Raw genomic sequence first — 19,968 nt, forward strand, 5'->3', positions numbered from 1 at the left:
TGGAGTGAAGCGGAAGAATACAGGAAGGCGCCTGGCGTGTCTGATCTAACGCAATGGGTATGATTACCCTCCCGTTACAGGTTCGGGGGGCAGCGGCTCCCCAGGTGCTGCACCTGGCAAGGGGCAGAGAGAAACTCGATCCCAGGTCATCACGATCCTGGCCACACCGATGCCCCTGCCTTCCTCACCCTGGAGGAGCACAGAGAGTGCCAGGGAGGGAGCCCTGTGCACAGCCTCAGAGCTGGGTGCCCCCCCTCCCCACCACGGAATAGCTCCCACAGTCTGAATGCCCAGAAATGTGCTTAAGTGTAACAGAGAAATTAACAACCCTTTAAGACACTTCCACTGAGCTGGGTCACCACCATTCTTACTATTTTTAATTCATCCTGTCAAGATATTTTAAGAACCTCCTGACCAACGAGTGATAAGATGGTGAGTAATTGTACCTGGTCATGTTCAGGATTTAGCCAGAGATCTGATAGAAGCACAGTACCGCACAGGCAGGAGCAGGTCCGAATGTGTCACTGTATCGATTAGGAAGGTGCAGTCCCCATGGAGCCTCCAGTGTGAACAAGCAGGGGGTGTGGTCCTCAGGGCTCTGAGCCCAGGCAGGTGTCACACCCTGTTGGCAGCAGGTGTTGGAGACAGGGCGATCGGGCTGACATGTGTCCTGTGGCTATGTTGGGCTCTGAGACCAGCGCTGGTTTGACTGGTGCATCTAGAAATGGGTACATGAGCGTTGATGGGGCTCCCGGAAGCTCTGCCTGATGGTTAATCTCACCATCTGAGTCACACAGACCTGGGCTCTCAGTCCGACTCTACCCCATGGAAGCTATTCTGACTCAGGACAATTCACTCAGCTTCTAAGAGCCTTCGTTTCCTTATCTGGGAAACACAGGGATAAAAATAGAGCCTCTCTCTCACAGGGCTGTTGTGGGGATACTCGAGGCCATGCACAGAGAGTCCTTGACACCACGCCTGGCATGTATTAGACCCTCAAAAAGTGGCAGCAACTATTAATCCTCAAAATAACTTTGAGGTGGGCATTAATAGCTCCATTTTACAGACGAAGAAACTAAGCCTCTCTTTTATTTTGGACTTATGTCAGCTGCAGACGTTTCCTACAATAGAGCTCCTGAGGACTCCGTCACTGCGCCAAGGGACTGTGGCCAGGACCAAGCTGAATTTCCCCTGAAATATGTCCCCTGTATGCCCCGGCGCTGCAGAATCCACAGGACGCCCCTCTGTCCCGGGCTGCCAGGTCCAGAGTCTGGGAGTCACCTGTGAACCCCACAATAGGAGAATTGGATTCTCCCATTTCCCATTTTCCCCTAGCTCACGCTGACCCCTGCCTGGAATGCCTTCCTCCTCTTCTCTTCCTTTTCAAATTCGTCCACATTCTAGACCCAGGTCAAACCTCTTTCCTCCAGGGAGCCTTCCCTGATCTCTCCATGGCTTTCGCATCCTTTGACCTGGGAGGGAAAGGATGAGGTGGGGACGGACATTTCTGAGCTCCTCCATGTGCCCGGTGCTTTTCTCACACATATCATCTCTCATTCTCAAGGGTAGGTGCTATTTTGCAGAAGAGGAGACAGGCTCAGAAAGGCTCCCCTGGCCAGGAAGAGGTGGCACCGAGAGAGAGTTCTCACCATCCACTCCCCGTGTTCAATACTTAAGAGTGTGCCAGGGGAGGGCGGGTCACCATGAGTTCACGTCTGATCATCCCAGCTGCTGGCGGGACCCCTCTGGACAGCGTCCCAGCCTTGGTCATCTTTAGCTCCAATAGGTCGTCACACAGTGGGGAGGACACAGCATGGGAAAAAGTCACATCAGAGTTGGTTTTTTGTTTTTTTTTTTTTTCTGAGGAAGATTGGCCCTGGGCTAACATCCATGCCCATCTTCCTCTACTTTATATGGGACACTGCCACAGCATGGCTTGATAAGCGGTGTGGAGGTCCACGCCTGGGATCCAAACCTGCGAACCCTGGGATGCCGAAGCGGAGCGCACAAACTTAACCACTATGCCACCACATCGGCCCCAGGTTTTTTTTTTTTTTTTTAATTAATAATGTTAACTTTTGTTAGAACAGTTTAGGTTCACAGCAAAATTGATCTGAAAGTACAGAGAGTTCTCATATACTCTCTGTCCCCCACGTGCACAACCTTCCCCATTACCAACATCTGGCACCAGGTTAATACATTTGTTACAACTAATGAACCTACACTGACGCATCATTATCACCCATAAGTCCACCATTTACATTAGGAGTCACTCCTGGTGTTGTACATGCTGTTGTTTTGAGAAATGTATAATGCCACGTATCCACCACTGTAGTACCATACAGAGTAGTTTCACTGCCCTAAAAATCCTCCCTGCTCCACCTAGTCACCTCTCCCTCCCTCCACTTCTTTTCATAGCTTGATAGCTCATTTCTTTTTAGTGCTGAATGATATTCCATGGTCCATTCACAATTGGTTTATCCATTCACCTACTGAAGGACATCTTGGTTGCTTCCAAGTTTTGGCAATTATGAATAAAGCTGCTACAAACATCTGTGTTTTTGTGTGGACATAGTTGTCAATTCCTTTGTGTTAATACCAGGGAGCATGATTACTGGATCATATGGTAAGAGTATGTTTAGTTTTGTAAGAAACCACCAAACTGTCTTCCAAAGTGGCTGTACCATTTTGTATTGCACCAGTGATGAATGAGATGTCTATTGCCCCACATCCTCGACAACATTTGGGGGTCAGTGTTCTGGATTTTGGCCATTCTGATGGGTGTGTAGTGGTATCTCATGGTCGTTTTAATTTGCATTTCCCTGATGACATATGATGTGGAGCATCTTTTCATAGGTTTATTTGCCATCTGTATATCTTCTTTAGTGAGGTATCTGTTTAGGCCTTTGGTCCATTTTTTAATCCAGTTGTTGGTTTTCTTATTGTTGAGGTTTAAGAGTTCTGTGTATATTTTGGATAATAGTCCTTCACCATGCACACACACTAGATCTGTCAAGGTCCAAAGAGAAAACAGACGGGACACTCAGGCTGGGTCCTTGAGGAAGCCTAATAAAGGGACCATTTACAAGGACACAGGCAGGGTTGAGGAGGACCAGCAGGGGGTGGCGAGGCAACCGGGCCAGCAAGAGGAGGCGCCGAGGCCCCCGTGGGTTGAGGGGAGTGGAGAGGGAGCAGGGGCCCGAGCCCGGGTGTGGGAGGCAGGATACCAGCCCCCAAAGGTGTCCACATCCCGATCCCCACAACCTGTGACTATGCTACGTGAGGCAGGCTTCATTACATCTTCTGCCACACTACATGACAAAGGGAAACTGAGGCTGCGAGTCAGCTGCCCTTAAAATAGGGAGATGGTCCTGGATTATCTCCTGACAATAACCTGAACTGTTACCCCAGACCCTCTTCTTCCACCACTGCAGAGCTTGGAGCACGCCTGACATCACTCCCTTTCACTGCAGCCTCTGACCTCGCCGTGTCTATCAGATGGGCCTGATACAATCAGAGTCTTGAACAGAGGAAGAGGGAGGTAGAAGGGAAGCAGAGAGACTGCAGTGTGAGAGGGATTCAGCCTGACTTTTTGAATATGGGGGAGGGGACCATGAGACAAGGAATGCTGGTGCCCTCTGGAAACTGGAAAAGCAAGGGAACAGATTCTCCACTAGGACTTCCAGAAGGAATGTACCCCGCCAACACCTTGATTTTAGCCTAGTGAGACCTGTGTTGGACCTCTGACCTACTGAACTGTAAGATAATTAATTTGCACTGTTTTAAACCACTAAGTTTGTGGTAACTTGTTACAGCAGTCACAGAAGACTAATACACTGAGAGAGTAGCTGGAGGAGAGGGTCACCGTGCAGGACGTTTGGTTGAAGGTGTCAAGGTGTGGGCCAGTCGTGGCGATACAGCAGGGAGGAAGTCAGAGGAATAAGTACTTGGAACTCTCTCTCGTTCCACTTTCTCATCCTCCACCACTGGCTGAACACAACTGGAGGCCAAAGAGCTCACAGCAGAGTGGGGAAGAGTGAAGAGTGGATCTAGAAAGGCAAAATGAAGGGAAGATCTCCCTCTGTCTGTGTGTGTGTGTGTGTTTCTGTGTCTCTCTCTCTCACACACACACACACAATGACTCTGTTGTTCCCATGAAGGTAAATTCTATTCCTCTGAGTCAGAAAATCCTACTATGACTCAGTCCTGGAGTGAGGGGAACAGGGAATTAACTGCCTTCTTTTTTAATGTTCAAGTAGCAACTAATCTCTCCAGGTCATTTGCTGGCCTCAGGACCAAAAGCTGCAGAGGGATTGGAAGCTGTCTTAGTCAGCTTGACAGCTATAACAAAATACCATAGACCAGGAGGCTTACACAACAGAAATTCATTTTCTCTCAGTTCTGGAGACTGGAAGTCCAAGATTAAAGTGCCAGCCAATTCGGCTCCTGGTGCAAGCTCTCTGCCTGGTTTGCAGATGGCCTCCTCGCTGTGTCCTCACATGGCAGAGAAAGCGGGAGTAGGGGTGGGGCTGTCTGGTGTCTCCTCTTATAAGGACACCAATCCTAACTATCAGGGACCCACTCTTACGACCTCATTCAACGTTAACTACTTCCTTACTCCAAATACAGTCACACTGAAGGTTAGGGCTTCAACACATGTGAATTTTGGGGGACACACATCAGTCCATAGCAGAAGCCCTTCTGACGGAATTTTGCATGCAACAGGCAAGAAGGCCAGGAACCAGGGCACAAAAAGCAAACAGAGAGTCCTGGCCTCAGAGACCCCCTGGCCTGGCCCAGAAGCCTTGTCAACACTCAACATTACTGCCCAGACAGCCCAACACAGAGCATCCCTCTCTCTCTGGTGTCTCTGGATTCAGAACTGCTGTTCTTCCCCAACTGCCCACACCTGGTGGAGCCCTCCAGCTCTGAACGGCTCTGAGTCACTCGCTGCACAACTGGAGATGGAGTAATTTTGCCTGGTCTGTGGTTAAACAGGAAAGCTAAGGTTTTGATTCTACCATAGAGAGTGGAGGATATCAAGGATCAGAGTCTCCCAATACAGGCCGAAACCAGTCCTAACACAAGCGAGGTTTTGTCTTTATTCAGAGGCAAAAATTAGGTTCTCTTGGGTACTGGAAAAGCAAGCTCTAGGCCCAGGCATCCATACATGGATACACTCTCTAGAAAGAGTTTCAGGTTAGGGTGACCATGAATGAGATTTACAACCAGGGAGCAAGTCAGTTAGTCTGCTCCAGTCCCCTGGATGAAGACAGAAATATGGAGCCCTCTGCACACATCTGTAAGGGGGACCCACTGGGTGAGTCAGTGGTGCTGAATCTTCCTCACTTCTGCATTAACCACATTTTGCAGTCCTCCTCTGACCTGGCTGGAGAGGCCCATCCACAGAAGAGAACAAAGAAACTCTCCTCTTTCCAAGGGACAGAGGATGCTTGCCTTGAGCCGTCCTAAAAAGACAACTATACCTCTTTCATATCTTTGACACTCCTTGCTGGAAATAGACCCACCCCATATGGCATCACAAATGAAAAACCAGAGACTGTCCCCTTTTTCTTTGAGCTTCCCTCCCGTGTAGGAGTTAAAGTTTTAACTCCCTGAAGTGACAGCCTGGGGACTTCAATTTGGATGATTCCTATCTGCTCAGAGCTCTAACCTAAAGAGGTAAGGAAAACAGCTTGAAGTATTATCACCCCTCCTTGTCAGATGAGTAACTGAGGCTAAGAGAGACTGATGGCTTGCCTGAGACACACAGCTAGAGCCAAGGCCTGTCCTCACCTCCTCTATCTCCACCCCACGTCCTGTCCACTATCCCAGCCAAGCCCTTGGGAGACTAAGGACTTGGAGAATTCTTCCAAGAGAAGCAGGAACTTGCCTTTTCCCAGGTCCTACAGGCCTTATTGAGCTACATGAAACTCAGTAAAATGTTAAAAATGTATTAATACTGGTTATCTGCTTCAAACAAAATTTGTCTAAAACTCATATGTATGGAATCTTTGTTATGGACGGAATTGTGTCCCCCCAAAATCCATGTGTTGAAGCCCTAGCCGTGATGTGACTGTGTGGTTATATATGCAGATGGAAGATTAAACTCTCACTGGGCCATCACAACTTTGCTGAAGACGGAAGGTCAGGAGACCTGGTTCTGCCCCAGCAAACACCAGGGGCTTTAAGGGTGAGGTAAGGACTCTTCAAGGGCCTTTTGGCTCTGAAGTTCTGGCGCTTACAAGGGTTTAGGAAGGACTCCAATGAAAGGTTTTAAAACATGCTGAACACATTTCTTTTCACTTCCTCCCCCTGCTCCACGAGAATGACATCCTCAAAGGACTGGGGAAGCATGATACCATACAGATGCATCTGTCAGGGACAGAGGAGTCCCTGGAGGATATTAGTGCAGCATTGAATCAGCCCTTTAGCAAGAAGAATAACAGCTGAAAAATGTTGAAATGCTGCCAAATTCTTGACCAGTTATCTCTGGAACTGCACATACACACATAGCACAGCACATAGGCCCAGGCTCATGGTACACAGGTCCAGAACTTCCACACAGACTCCTTCACTTATTCTTCACAGACACTCTGCAATGTAGACAATATTTTTAAAATGCAGAAATGAGTTTAGAGAGGTTAAAAAACTTGCCCAAGGTCACACAGCTAGTACGTGGTGGCACCCAGCCCAAATCATATCTATTGAGTCCCAAAGGAACCTACTTTACACCCAGCACCGAAATGAACCGAGGAATGTGAACACGGCCGAAAGGCCCACACTCGCAGTTGCGTTTGCTCAGGGGCACCCTTCCGGGGCGTGTCCTCCCCGTCCTGGAGGTTCCCAGAGAGGAGGAGGCGCTCGCCAACTGGGCAGCTCGCCCGGTCTCCGGGTTGTGAGAGGGAGGGAGCGCAGCAGCGGGAGCGGGATGGAGACCAGCAGCCCACGGCCCCCGAGGCCCAGCCCCGGCCCAGCGCTGAGCCTGGACGCCCGGCTGGGCGTGGACACGCGCCTCTGGGCCAAGGTGCTGTTCACCGCGCTCTACGCGCTCATCTTCGCGCTGGGTACGGCCGGCAATGCGCTGTCCGTGCACGTGGTGCTGAAGGCGCGGGCCGGGCCTCCGGGGCGCCTGCGCTACCACGTGCTCAGCCTGGCGCTCTCCGCCCTGCTGCTGCTGCTGGTCAGCGTGCCCATGGAGCTCTACAACTTCGTGTGGTTCCACTACCCCTGGGTCTTCGGCGACCTGGGCTGCCGCGCTTACTACTTCGTGCGCGAGCTGGGCACCTACGCCACGGTGCTCAGCGTGGCCAGCCTGAGCGCCGAGCGCTGCCTGGCCGTGTGCCAGCCCCTGCGCGCCCGCCGGCTGCTGACGCCGCGCAGGACCCGCCGCCTGCTGTCGCTCCTCTGGGCCTCCTCGCTCGGCCTCGCCCTGCCCATGGCAATCATCATGGGGCAGAAGCACGAGCTGGAGACGGCGGGAGGGGAGCCGGAGCCCGCCTCGCGCGTGTGCACCGTGCTGGTGAGCCACTCCACACTCCAGGTCTTCATCCAGGTACGAGAGAGGGGGGCCCTAACTGGCAGGGTTTTCACCTCTAATACTCGATACCACCCAGAAAGTTGGGTCTCATCGCCCCATTTTACAGAGGACTTGGGAGAGCCTTGGGGAAGCATTAAGAGAAGTCCAGATTTCAATTCAAAATTAACTTTGACAGTCTATGTGCTTCCCACTCTGGCAGGACTGGTGTCCAAACGTCACTGGTATGGGCTCTATCTGGGGAGCCTGTAAAAATATAGATTTCATGACCCACCCCAGGCTTCTGCTTTTTTATTATCATCAAAACTTGCCATCTTTAGTCCCATGACAAGCTAGACAGAACAAGCAGTGTAATGGGGTTTTGTGCAGATATAATAGCTAGGCCTAAACATTTAACATTAATGAAGGATTTCCGAAGAAATATATATACCAACTGCAGCCTTAACAAGAATACGGGAAAATGTAAAGTTAAACCCGATAAGAAAACATTCCGCTTGCTTCAGAAGTTGCTTAGCATGGTCCCTATAAAGAGAATTTCTCAGAACTGGCTAGACAGGAACCCTAATTTTTCAAAATCCACTTTCTATATCAGACATTTTTGCAGGTTGTCAAATTCCTTACCCTAATCTGGACCTGGATAAAGGAGACTCCCTAAAAATAAAAATAAATAAAAAAATGAAAACCCCAAGCCCACCAGCAGCAGAGCAGTAACCAGACTAATGGAGCTTGTCAGGCAGGGACTCCAGACGGCAGTCGGACGCAGGGGCCCCACTGAAGACAGTGAGAGCTGCTCCTCCAACCGTTACGTCAGGTGGACTGATCATGACCTCAGACGTCAGTGGTCCAGTCTGCATGCTGCCTGCCCCAATGCTGGCCCAAGCACATCACAGCACAGAGCAGCATGGGACACCCGTCTACCTCCCAGCGGCCTCCCGCGGGTTCTGAGTTGTAGCAGAATTATCCAGTGGGGTAGTCAGTGCACTGCTGCTCCTGCCTGACCGTGCAGCTCCCCGCTGTGCCCTGTGTGGCCTTGGCAGTGGACTGGCAACCACGTGCTCAGAATGCCTAGTAGTCAAGTCACACCACTTCTCACAGACTGGGGTAGTGGCTTCCAGGCTGCACCTATTTGGGAGTTAGGTTTCGGGGGAAAAAGTGTCAAGCAGGGTATGTGTTGTGAATATGCCACTCGTGTAGTTGACTTTACGTGGTGCAGACTGACCAGTGCCATGAGAGCTGTGAAATGTGCCAGGGGCAAGCCTTTGACGTCATATGTGGTGAATTCTTTCAGTGTAACAGCATTACTCAACAAATAGGACATTAAAAAATGTTTAACTTGAGACATACAGTCTATGTTAAGACAACAAAATAACCAGACTCAAATTAGGGTTATTTTGGTGACCTTTTTCTTCATGTCTTATCATTGAGTTGGCTCATTGTCCATATTAATCAGTGTTTTTTGACCAAGAAAATTGCTCATAGTTTTTGAAAGTAACAGAGCTGTATAGTTTTTCCAGAAAGATTTTAAAACTCCAAAGATTAATTACTAACTTATGAATATATTTTTACTTTCAATTTCTGGTATTAAAGTTATAATTTAAAGTTAAAAGTCGTAAGTATGTTGTCATTGGTAAAAATCTGTTTGGTTCTGCAACAAACTAAAATGATTGTCGTGTACGGTGTTTTATTTTTTCTCTCGGTGTTGTTGATTCGGGAGCATGCACTAAGATGTAAAAAGCATGAATGATAACTCCTTAAAAAGGTGCAGCACCCAATTCAGATATTTTGTACTGATTTTAAAGTGCTATTAAAATGTTCAGTTTTTTAAAATGCTTGCAAAGGGAAGGACCTGAGGAGGAAAAAACCCTGTAACACATATATTTTGAATTTTAAAAATTAAACATTTAAAGAACAAGGTATATAAACTTGTTTTTCATAAGTCAAAAAATATCAAATAACAATAATACAAGGCTTGTACTGTAAAACAGCTGTCCCTTCCCCTCTCCTCCACACTCTGATTTATATTCTCTAGTCTAGAGGCAACTACCCTCCATTCTCAACTCTTGCTACTCTTTGCCTACATGCCTACATACTTCTCAAGAACACGTCTGCTTTATTTCTCAGTCTTAAATTTTATCTACTGTCTTCTAACTGTAGAAAATGAGCATTTTGCTCTCTTACACTCACACTCCATGTTCACACACACTTCGTCTCACCGTCCTTCCAGTATAATTATATCACGTTATTCATTAGATTTATGTTCAGTGTTTATACTATAGTGACAATGTCAACATTCTGCACAGATGTTATATGTTTTTATTGTATTTCCTTTCCAATATTACTTTTGTTTTCCTTGCAGTTAATAATGAATAGTCTTTTTGTTCATTTGCTTAGTGTCCTCTGTGTCTATTTCTAACTCATTTTCTCCTTCTCTATTAGAAGTATAAATACCATTTCAGTATGTTCAGACCCATCAGATAATCTACCAGTGTCCTCATCTATTTTTCAGTCACCACTGGAGCCCTGTCTTCTACTCCAGCCTAACTGGATGCACAGCTGGCATCTTGAGAACTCTATTCCATCACTCTCTTCCTCTGTTGGAGACCCTATTTTTGGATCCAAAGTCTCCTTCTTTATTGGCTTATAACTTTATTTTGATGGAATATATGCTCTTGTAACCTCTTGTGACCTGAGGAAAGGTCTATAGAAGGTAAAAAATTGAGATTTGCATGTCTGAAAATGTTTCATTTTATCCTCACATCTGTCATACTATGACTGGGCATAAAATTCTAGGATGGAAACCGTTTCCCTCACAAGCTCTAAAGCACCACTCCATTATTTCTAGTTTCCACTGTTGCTTTGAAGGAGTCTAATGCCAGTCTAGTCTCCATGCTTTGTGTGCGCCCTGTGTCATCTCTTTGGAAGCTTTGAAGATCTTCTCTTCATCCCCAGGGCACTAAGAGTCATAAGAACATGCCTTGATGTGGGTTTATTTTCATCCATCATTCAGGGCCCCCAGGCAGCCTTTCAGTCTAGAAGCTCATACTCCTGAATTTTGAGAAAATCTTCTTTGAATGTGTTTTCTTTTTTTAAATAATTTCCTCCCCTCTGTTTTGTCTATTCTTTTTCTTTCTAGAACTGCTATCATTTAGACGCTGAGTGTCCTAAACCAATCCTCAATTTTTTAATTGTTTCTCTTCTATTTTCATTGCTCTCTCCCTACTTTCTGAGAATTTTCTCAACTTTATCTTGTAACCCTGCTATCGCCCCCTCTCCTGCTGCTGCAGGTTCCTGGGCCCTTGGGCACAGCCTGATGACCAGAGTGTCACGTCCATAACCCTTGGATTACCTTACAGGTGAACGTGCTGGTGTCCTTCGTGCTCCCCTTGGCATTAACTGCTTTCCTGAACGGGGTCACCGTGAGCCACCTGGTGGCCCTCTGCTCCCAGGTGCCATCCACTTCTGCCCCAGGCAGCCCCGCCCCCAGCCTCGCGGAGCTAGTGAGTCAGGAGAGGAAGGCACTCTCCCTGGGGGGCCAGGCCAGCCTGGTGCGACACAAGGACGCCTGCCGGATCCGTGGCCTCCAGCACAGCATCCAGGTTCTCAGTTAAGTGCTTGGTATCACAGCCCTGAGAGGAAGGGTCCGGGCTCCAGGGCAGCCTCCACCAATCCCTGGTCAAGTGACCTTGAGCAAGTTACTGCCTCTCTCTAGGCCTCATTTTTCTCCACACCCCGGGGAAGTTGCGTAACCACCAACAGGCTTCCATAAGGTTCAGTGGTATCACTGAGGGAAAGAACGGGGATTCTGTACACGAAATCCTACCCGCTCCCGGAGTGGTACACACAGACAAGCAGATACTGGCTACTGTTCAGGGAGTCTGGGTGTATGGGTGAATACAGGGAGCAGTTATAACTAAGGACCTGCAGACGGGGAATTGTGGACTCAGACCGGCTGGTCCCCCAAATCCAGTTCCCCACCAACTCTTCACTTTCCCTCATACAACATTGATCGGTTTGTTTTTGTAAGTATCTGTGCAAACTTGGCCTTGTAAGGGAAATTCTTAAAGGCGCAGGAAAACAGAGGTCTCCCCCAGCACCGCTGTAATCCAGGCACCTGCTAAGGTCCGGGAGGAGCGAGTAAGAGTCGGGGTCTCTGCTCTCGTCAACGCCACGGTCTTGTGCATAGGACGGAAATGGAAGAGCTAAGTGTGATGTGATGTGACAGGTAACAGAGGCGGCACATGAAGGTGCCTGGACTTCCTTCCACAGACAACAGGCAATCACTGAAAGTGTCCCCGCCCAGGAAGGATGGGGAGATTTGCTCTGGAGATACACTGTGGTTGGCAGTCTTTGGAGGATGGGCTGTACAGTGCTTCTCAAAGTTCCGTGTATGTAAGAATGGTGTGGAGAGTTGTGAAACACAGACCATTGGGCCCAACTCAGAGATTCTGATTCATTCGGCAGGTCTAGGGTGGGCCCGAGATTCGGCATTTCTAACCAGCTCCCAGTTGATGTTGATGCTGCTGGCCCAGGGGCCACAGAGAATGGGTTTGCCAGTCAGGGCAGGAGTAGGAGGAAGGGAGGGAGTGGATAGAAGGTTAGGGACAAAGGGGTCCATTAGGAGGCTGCTGTCACAGTCCAGTGGAAGGAGATACAGGGGCAGTGGAGGTGAGGAGGGAGGAACCGAGAGGAGAGATGCTAAGGAGGAGATTTTTAATAAATTGGATCTAGGAGGTAATGGGAAAATAAGATTCTCTGGTTTATGACCTGAGTGCTAGATGGATGGTGGCACCATCAATCAATCAGAAAAAGGGATAGGCTTTTTTTTAATAAAGGCTTTATAAGGCAGAAGGACATTTAAGTTCTGTTGTCTATGCAGTTAGACAACCAGATGGGAATATCTAGCCCTGAGTTGGGAGTATATTCTAGTGGTCAGAAGGAGGTCATAGATGTTATAGAAGGTTTTAGAAGCATGTCATTTTCCAGTTAGGGTTAAAGCAGACATTCACCCAGAGGACAGGGTAACACTGGGTTTGGGGACAGATCTAGATAGGAATGTATCAGGTAACCTCTAAGTTCCCTTCCAACTCCTGGACTCCAGGAACAAGTCCCAGGGAAATGCTGTTGTCACGTCGGGCATCATCCTCCCCCACGGTGGCATAACTGAGAACCTGTTTGCTCTCTGTCTGTCGCTGTCTGTCTCTTCCCAATTGTTCTACAGGAGCCATTGTGGCTGTGTATGTCGTCTGCTGGCTGCCATACCATGCCCGCAGGCTCATGTACTGCTATGTTGCTGATGACAAATGGACCGAGTAAGTGTGCTGGAAGAGCCCTGGAACACAGCAAGGGGGCTGCTGGGCTGGGCCTGGGGTCTCCTTTGCACTCCAGAGGGACCCCCAGTTGCTGGGTCCTCTGGAACTCTGGCCTCCATTCTAGTTGGTCCTGCCCAGTCTGTTATCTCAAAATCTCCCATCTGGGAGTGGAGAACAGAGCATTATCTAGAGACCTCTCTGAACTGGGAAGGCCATGTACATGGTAGTCAGGGCTATGGGGATCCTGACTACAGGATGGAAAGCAGCCTACAGGCTGGGGGTGGGGGGTGCAGGGGGCGAAAGCCGTGTTATTACAAGGAGAGAGGGAGGAAGACTCAGAGCTGTGATTCCACGAGCTACCAAAGGCTCCTTAGACAGAGATCAGAGCGTGCAGACCCTTCTTATGACACAGTTGGAGGAGAGAATCCACTATCTTGCTTTTGGAAGTCACTATGCCCCTCATTGTCAGTGGAAGTCAAACATCCATGAGAAGAGAGATCCGTGTAGCCTCCAAGGAAATAGCTGTGTCAACAGATGCCTCATTCTCGGGTGTCCCTTATACACACCTTTGCATACATGTGCACAGGCATAGCCCTTCCCACTGCAGAGAATCTCTGCGACAAGGGGCAAGGCTTCTCGGAAGGACTTTCTCCTCTTAGTGAAGCCACATCTCCTTGACCACACCCAGCAGCATGAGGCTCCCAGTGTTGCAGTGGGCTGGACGACGGCCCCTGTCAGTCAGCACACGTGCATTTCACTGTGCAAGTGACTGGGAACTGCCCCCCGGGAAGAGGGAGTCACAGAGGCTAGGTGGAGAGCATCAGCCAAGGGCAACTGGTGTTGCTGGAACATTTATTGAATTCACATTGTGCCTCCTGATGCAGAAACAGGCCTTCCTCACCTAGCCCTGTGGAGGAGAGAGGGGTTCGCCAGCAGAAAGGGGAGGATGCGTGAGGAGGTGACGGGTCCTCTAACTACGCCTTCTGGGTTCTCTTCCAGCGTGCTCTACGATTTCTATCACTACTTCTACATGGTGACCAACACGCTTTTCTACATCAGCTCAGCAGTGACCCCTGTCCTGTACAACGTCATGTCCTCCTCCTTCAGAAAACTCTTCCTGGAAGCCCTCGGCTCCCTGTGTCGAGAGCACCACCCCATGGAGCCGTTCCCCGCAGAAGCCCCAGAGCCCCACCGTAATGGATACAGTGTCCGGCTCCGGGGCTCCCCCAGAAACCCCAACCCGAATGAAATAGAAGAGTGAACCGAGCAAACAGTGACCGGCTGCCCAGTCACCTAGCGTTCAGACAGGCAATCTCATCACTAAGATTCAAGCTGCGCAGTCAGGCGGACTCACGAACCCCCAGCTCTGCCGCTCACCAGCCGTGTACCTGCAGACAGGCCACCTACACCACTTAGCCTCAGTCTCCTCATCTGTACAATGGGGATGAATAGTACCCACCTCTCAGTGTTGTCTGAAGATTAAAGTGCTTAGCACAGGGCCTGGTGCATAATAAATAGTACATTTTCGCTGGCATTCTTCTGGTTGTGATTGTTACCATTATTACTATTGCTGTTTTTCTGCTGTCCTGGAAGTCCACCCCATTCTTCTGTAGTTTTATGCCCATGGGTTGTGGGCCCAGATGTCCTATGAATTTCCACAAACAACAAATGACCGTGCTCCAGACTCTGATTGCACTGTTTTATCACATGAGCTATAGCAAAATTCCGCATCTTCTCCCTGTAGGGGAGCAGCCATTCACACCAATAGAATCATTCTGTAGGTTCTGGAAAGCCAGGGGTCACTAGCCTCCCTCTCCTGGCCTCTGGCCTGCGTGACTGCCTGACAAGAGGCAGCCAGGGCAGCCCGTGGGATGACGGATGTGTCACCGACCTGGAAGCGGCCATGTGCTACCTGCGGCAGAGGATGCGGGGCCCGCAGAGCTGCTCTGGCCAGCACAGGGTTAGAGAGCTGAATTTCTGTTCTTCTTGTCAGGGCAGGCTCTCTCCGTTCCACTGCGGGCCTCGGTTCTCTCTATTGTCTGCACGGGGCCATGTCCCACTTGGTATGGCCCGCCTTGCTCCTGAAGGTTTGGGAGGCCTGAGCCAAGATAGAAATGGTGATTTTTCCTGTGAGTGTCCAGAGGAATTGAAACCACAGGTCTGTGAGGGGGTAGGAAGAGAAAAGTGGGGAGCAGAACAGAAGAACCAAGAAAAGGCTCTTTCTGCTTAACTGTGTTGATGCTTCCCTGAACACTGTCCACCTGATCCACTGTCACCACCCCCCTGTAACTAGCACCTCCGCACACACATCACGTGCTCACACGTCGCATGAACACACGTCAGTGCACACACATGCGTCCACACAATCACATCACATGCTCACACATCACATGTACACACACTGCATACACACCACACACACATCACATGTACACACATCACACACATACCACACATAGCACAGGCACACACACCTGGACAGGTACCCTCTTTGAGATGAGAAGCTAGAATGGGCAAAGGAAGATGAGAAATGCAGCCAGGAGGAGGAAGGCCCAGCCTAGGCACGCAGCCCGGGTTCACCAGATACAGCCACGCTTGGGGTTAGGGCTTTAACATATGAATGTGGCGGGAAGCCCATAACACCCTCTTTAAGTTGTTACAGGAAATGTGGTATATGTACCATGTTACTTTTCCAAAGGTCAAAAAACTGAATGGAAAAATACATCTAGCCCCAAGGGTTTCAGATAAGACATTGTGGATCTGTAGTTCCTAATAATAAGGTTACGATGATTAAATGAGATGAAGAATGAAAAGTCCCTATCATAGTGCCTGGCATACAGTAAATGCTCAATAAATTCTAGTGTCATTATTGTTATCATCATCATCCTAGACCTCAAACCAGGTCAAACCTGGTAAGGTGCCCCTTATAGAAGGCCCTATGAATGAGGCCCACTCTCTCAGCTACATGTTACCAAAGCATAGCAAAGAACAATAGAACCAAAATTTAAAGAAAAACAACTTAAGAAAACATGAGAGATAAGGAGTCACTTTACATATTATCCAAAGATTTCATGCAAATCATTAACCAAACAGCAAGACCTCAAAGGTTGGCCGGCCCCGTGGCTTAGCGGTTAAGAGCGCGCGCTCCGCTGCTGGCGGCCCGGGTTCGGATCCCAGGCGCCCACCGAAGCACCACTTCTCCAGCCATGCTGAGGCCGCGTCCCACATACAGCAACTAGAAGGATGTGCAACTATGACATACAACTATCTACTGGGGCTTTGGGGGAAAAATAAATAAATAAAATTATTAAAAAAAAAAAAAAAAGACCTCAAAGGCTAAGAAGCAAACGGGAGGAAACAGGTTCAGCCTCGATAATTCCTAAAGAAATGATGATTAAAACAATAATGATGCTAACATTTTATGGCTAATACATTAATTAAAAAATGTTGATGAGCACTTAGGGTATTTCTAAGTCTTGGCTACTGTGAATTATGCTGCAATGAACATGAAGGTGCATGTGAAGATGTGGTATATATACACGATGGAATACCACTCAGCCGTAAAAGATGAAATCTTGCTATTTGCAACAACATGGATGGACCTTGAGGGTATTATGCTAAATGAAATAAGTCAGAAAGAGAAAGACAAATACTGTATGATTTCACTCATATGTGGAAGATAAACAAAAGACAAACACACAGATACAGAGAACAGATTGCTGGTTACCAGGGGGGAAGGGAGAAGAGGGAGAAAGGGGAAAAGGGGCACAGGTGCTTGGTGTTGGATAAAAACTAGATTTTTGGTGGTGAAAACGATGTAGTCTATACAAAAGTCAAAATACAATGATGTGCACCTGAAATTTATACAATGTTATAAATCAGTTACCTCAATAACAATATAATTTAAAAAAATGTCAATGACAAGAACAAATATTGCTGCCAGAAATCGGGTGTGATCACTGTGCTCACACATGGGAGGAAGAGAAAACTGGATAACTCTCTTGGAATGGAAATTGGCAATAAATTTTGAAAGCTACAGAAATGTTCAAAAATTTAGACCCTGTATTTCAACTCCTGGAATTTTATTTTAAGGCCATTTGCCAGGAAGACAAACCTCTCTGGGAGCACACGGGTTTACTGCCGCACTCTCCATGGGCCTTTATGAGCAAGCCCCGGACAAAGGATGGAAATTGCTTACAATGCCCAACCCTCACAGCCCCGACTGGAAGTACTATCGTTACCATCGCCATTTCACATGTGGGGAAACAGAAGCAAAGAGAAGCTCGGAAAGGTTCTTCCCCCACCACTGGGTAACCCGGGCCTTGGGGGCTGGGTGCTCACCGCTGCGTCCTGCTGCGTCCCAAGAGTTTGACGGCAAAAGAGGATCAGAAACTAGAGGCTCAACATTAAGGAAATGAGTGAATCATGATCATCCACTCAAACAAATCCTATTTGTTAGGCCCCCATAAACAAATAATAAGACTTAGGGCCGGCCCTGTGGCTTGGCCGTTAAGTGCTTGCGCTCCGCTGCTGGCAGCCGGGGTTCGGATCCCAGGCGCGCACCTACGCACCGCTTCTCCCGCCATGCTGAGGCCGCGTCCCACATACAGCAACTAGAAGGATGTGCAGCTATGACATACAACTATCTACTGGGGCTTTGGGGGAAAAAATAAATAAATAAATAAAATTATAAAAAAAAAAAAACAACAAGACTTAGAATAGTGAGCATAAACATATTGTGGTTACACTATTAACTGAAAAAAACCCAGAATACAAAATTATATTATGATATTATGAACAAATCATTCCGATACAGAGAAAAGGTCTAGAATGAAGCACTTAGAAGTGAATGGTGAGTTTTCTAAGGAGGTGTGAGTGACCTACGAATAGGGGTGGTTTCTGTCACCCTCATCCCAGGGTCTGAGCATAGTGGTGCCCGGCATGCAGCAGACACTCGGAGATGTCTGGTAAAAGAAGGACTGTGAAACCTTTTTTTTCTAATTTGTTGATATAATATTACTTGTATAATATCTAAATAACAAATTTCAAATAGAAATTAGGTGCCCCTTGCTGTCATCCCAGGTGGCGGCACTGGGATCAGCTAAAGAGCCCGGAGTCTGGGGTCAGACAGGCCTGGGCATGGATCCTGCCTCTGTCACTTATTCTGTATGACAAGCAGGTTCCTTCACCTGTTTGGGCCTCTTGTTCACATTTGTGAAACAGACATTCTAATAACTATCCTCTGGGTTTTAAGACTAAATGACATCATAAATGTGAAAAAATGCTTGAAAAAGTATAGTACCGAGCGCCCCGAAGAGCTCAGTAAGTAGTGGCTGTCATTAATATAAAGGGAAGCTCTTGGCTCCTGAAAGCAGATTATCTTTATAATTCTGTGTTTGAAAAAATTAAGCCGTATCTATTTGTGTGGTTGGCTGGTCTATTTGTTTGCTTGCTTGGCCAAGATCAAGAGACCCCAACAGTTTTCTTTTGTCAGTCTTAGTCTTACAGCCGTGACTTCCTCAGTGCCAGAATCCTAGCAAGCTTCCATGAAACTTTGCAAGATAAAGAATGCATTGACCACCTGTATCCGTTTCCTCGGGCTGCTGTAACAAAGCACCACAAAGTGGGCGGCGTAAAACAACAAAAGTTTCTTCTCTCCCAGTTCTGGAAGCTACAAGTTTGAAATGAAGGTGTCAGCAGGGCCATGTTCTCCACAGGCTCTAGGGAGAAGCCTTCCTGGCCTCTTCCAGCCTCTGGGGGTTCCCAGCAATCCTTGGTGTTCCTTGGCCTGTAGATGCATCACTCCAATCTCTGTCTCCATGGTCACATGACGTTCTCTCTCTGTCTCTCTCCTCTTCTTATAAGGACAACAGTCATACTGGACTAGGGGCTCACTTTACTCCAACATGATCTCATCTCAACTAATTACATCAGCAACAACCCTATTTCCAAATAACGTCACATTCTGAAGTACTGGGGGTTAGGACTTCAACATATCTTTTTAGGGGACACAATTCAACCCATACCACCACCCACACTCACCCTTCTTAGTAAAGTGGATTGCCACCCTAGGAAAGACTCTTTTTAGAGCAAGAACCGGAGTTGGAGTGGCCAGAGATCCTAAGAGAGAAAAAATAGTGCTCACCAGAGTTTTAGAAAGAAAAGCAAGGGAAACTGGGACAGTGTATTCGGCGAATGACAAATGCAGCCAGAGAATTCGTGTTTCTTCTCTAGACATGAAGGGCTTTAAAACTCTGCACTGGCCTTTCCAAAGGTTTTGTTAACAAAAATGCTAATTCCTTCTGAGCTGGGAAGTCTGCCTAAGCAGTAGACTGAAAAAGAAATGAGAGCCATGGACATTGAACGTGCCCTTGGTCCATGGTCTTCCCTTAAAAAAGAACTGTTTGGAGAATCTGAAACCAGACCTGGGAGGTTTCATGCAAACTTCTTTATTAAAACTGATTTCTAAACCTTGATGCTGGGACTACCTAGACTCTGAATGATACATAATGTAGTATATTTGGTATCTTCTCGCATCCAGCACCACCTCCAGCACCACCTCCCACAGGCAACCCAACATCTCTCCCAACGAGAAAATCTTGGATCAGTACTCTGTGCACAGAACCTTAGGAGCCAACAGTGCCTTCTAATACATGGCACCTGGTGGAAGTAAATTACTCCAGACAGGAGGCAGCTGTGATGTTAGAGAACTATCCCACTACCCACAGGCATGAATCTAGATTTATTGTCACTTGATAGCTGTGTGATCTTAAACAAGTCATTTAACCTCTGTGAGCCCTAATTTCTCCTTCTGTAAGATGGTCCCAATGATATCTGCTTCAGAGTGTTATTGTGTTGGTGAGATGAAATAATGGACAATTAGTCATCCAGTAAAATGCCTGGCACATAGTAGGTGCTCAAAAATGTTTGCTATTTACCACACTCATTTCACAGCTAACACGGTCTCCAGGGAGCTGGGTGACTTGGCAAAGGGATCAGGTGGGAACCCAAGTCTCTCAGTTTCAAATTCTACGCCCCCTCCTGCCGTGAGAACTCAGCCATCCAGGTAAACGTTGCTCTTGTACCATAATTTCTCCTCTTTTATTGCAAGAGTTAACTTGC

At 47.9% G+C, this 19,968-nt stretch overlaps 1 protein-coding gene and 1 pseudogene across 1 annotated transcript; both read left to right on the forward strand.

The window, feature by feature from the left end:
- Positions 1-6,931: 6,931 nt before the first annotated feature.
- NTSR2 (neurotensin receptor 2) lies at positions 6,932-14,373 on the forward strand. Its single transcript, XM_004436501.3, has 4 exons — positions 6,932-7,555; positions 10,891-11,140; positions 12,756-12,846; positions 13,846-14,373. The coding sequence occupies exons 1-4, from the start codon at positions 6,932-6,934 to the stop codon at positions 14,105-14,107; spliced, it is 1,227 nt and encodes a 408-aa protein (XP_004436558.3). The 3' UTR covers positions 14,108-14,373.
- LOC147916029 (cyclin-dependent kinase 8 pseudogene) lies at positions 7,719-8,489 on the forward strand (annotated as a pseudogene).
- Positions 14,374-19,968: the final 5,595 nt, after the last annotated feature.

The sequence above is a fragment of the Ceratotherium simum genome, chromosome 11, assembly GCF_057802395.1.
Source record: "Ceratotherium simum simum isolate JZ-2026a chromosome 11, ASM5780239v1, whole genome shotgun sequence".
Lineage (NCBI taxonomy): Eukaryota > Metazoa > Chordata > Mammalia > Perissodactyla > Rhinocerotidae > Ceratotherium > Ceratotherium simum.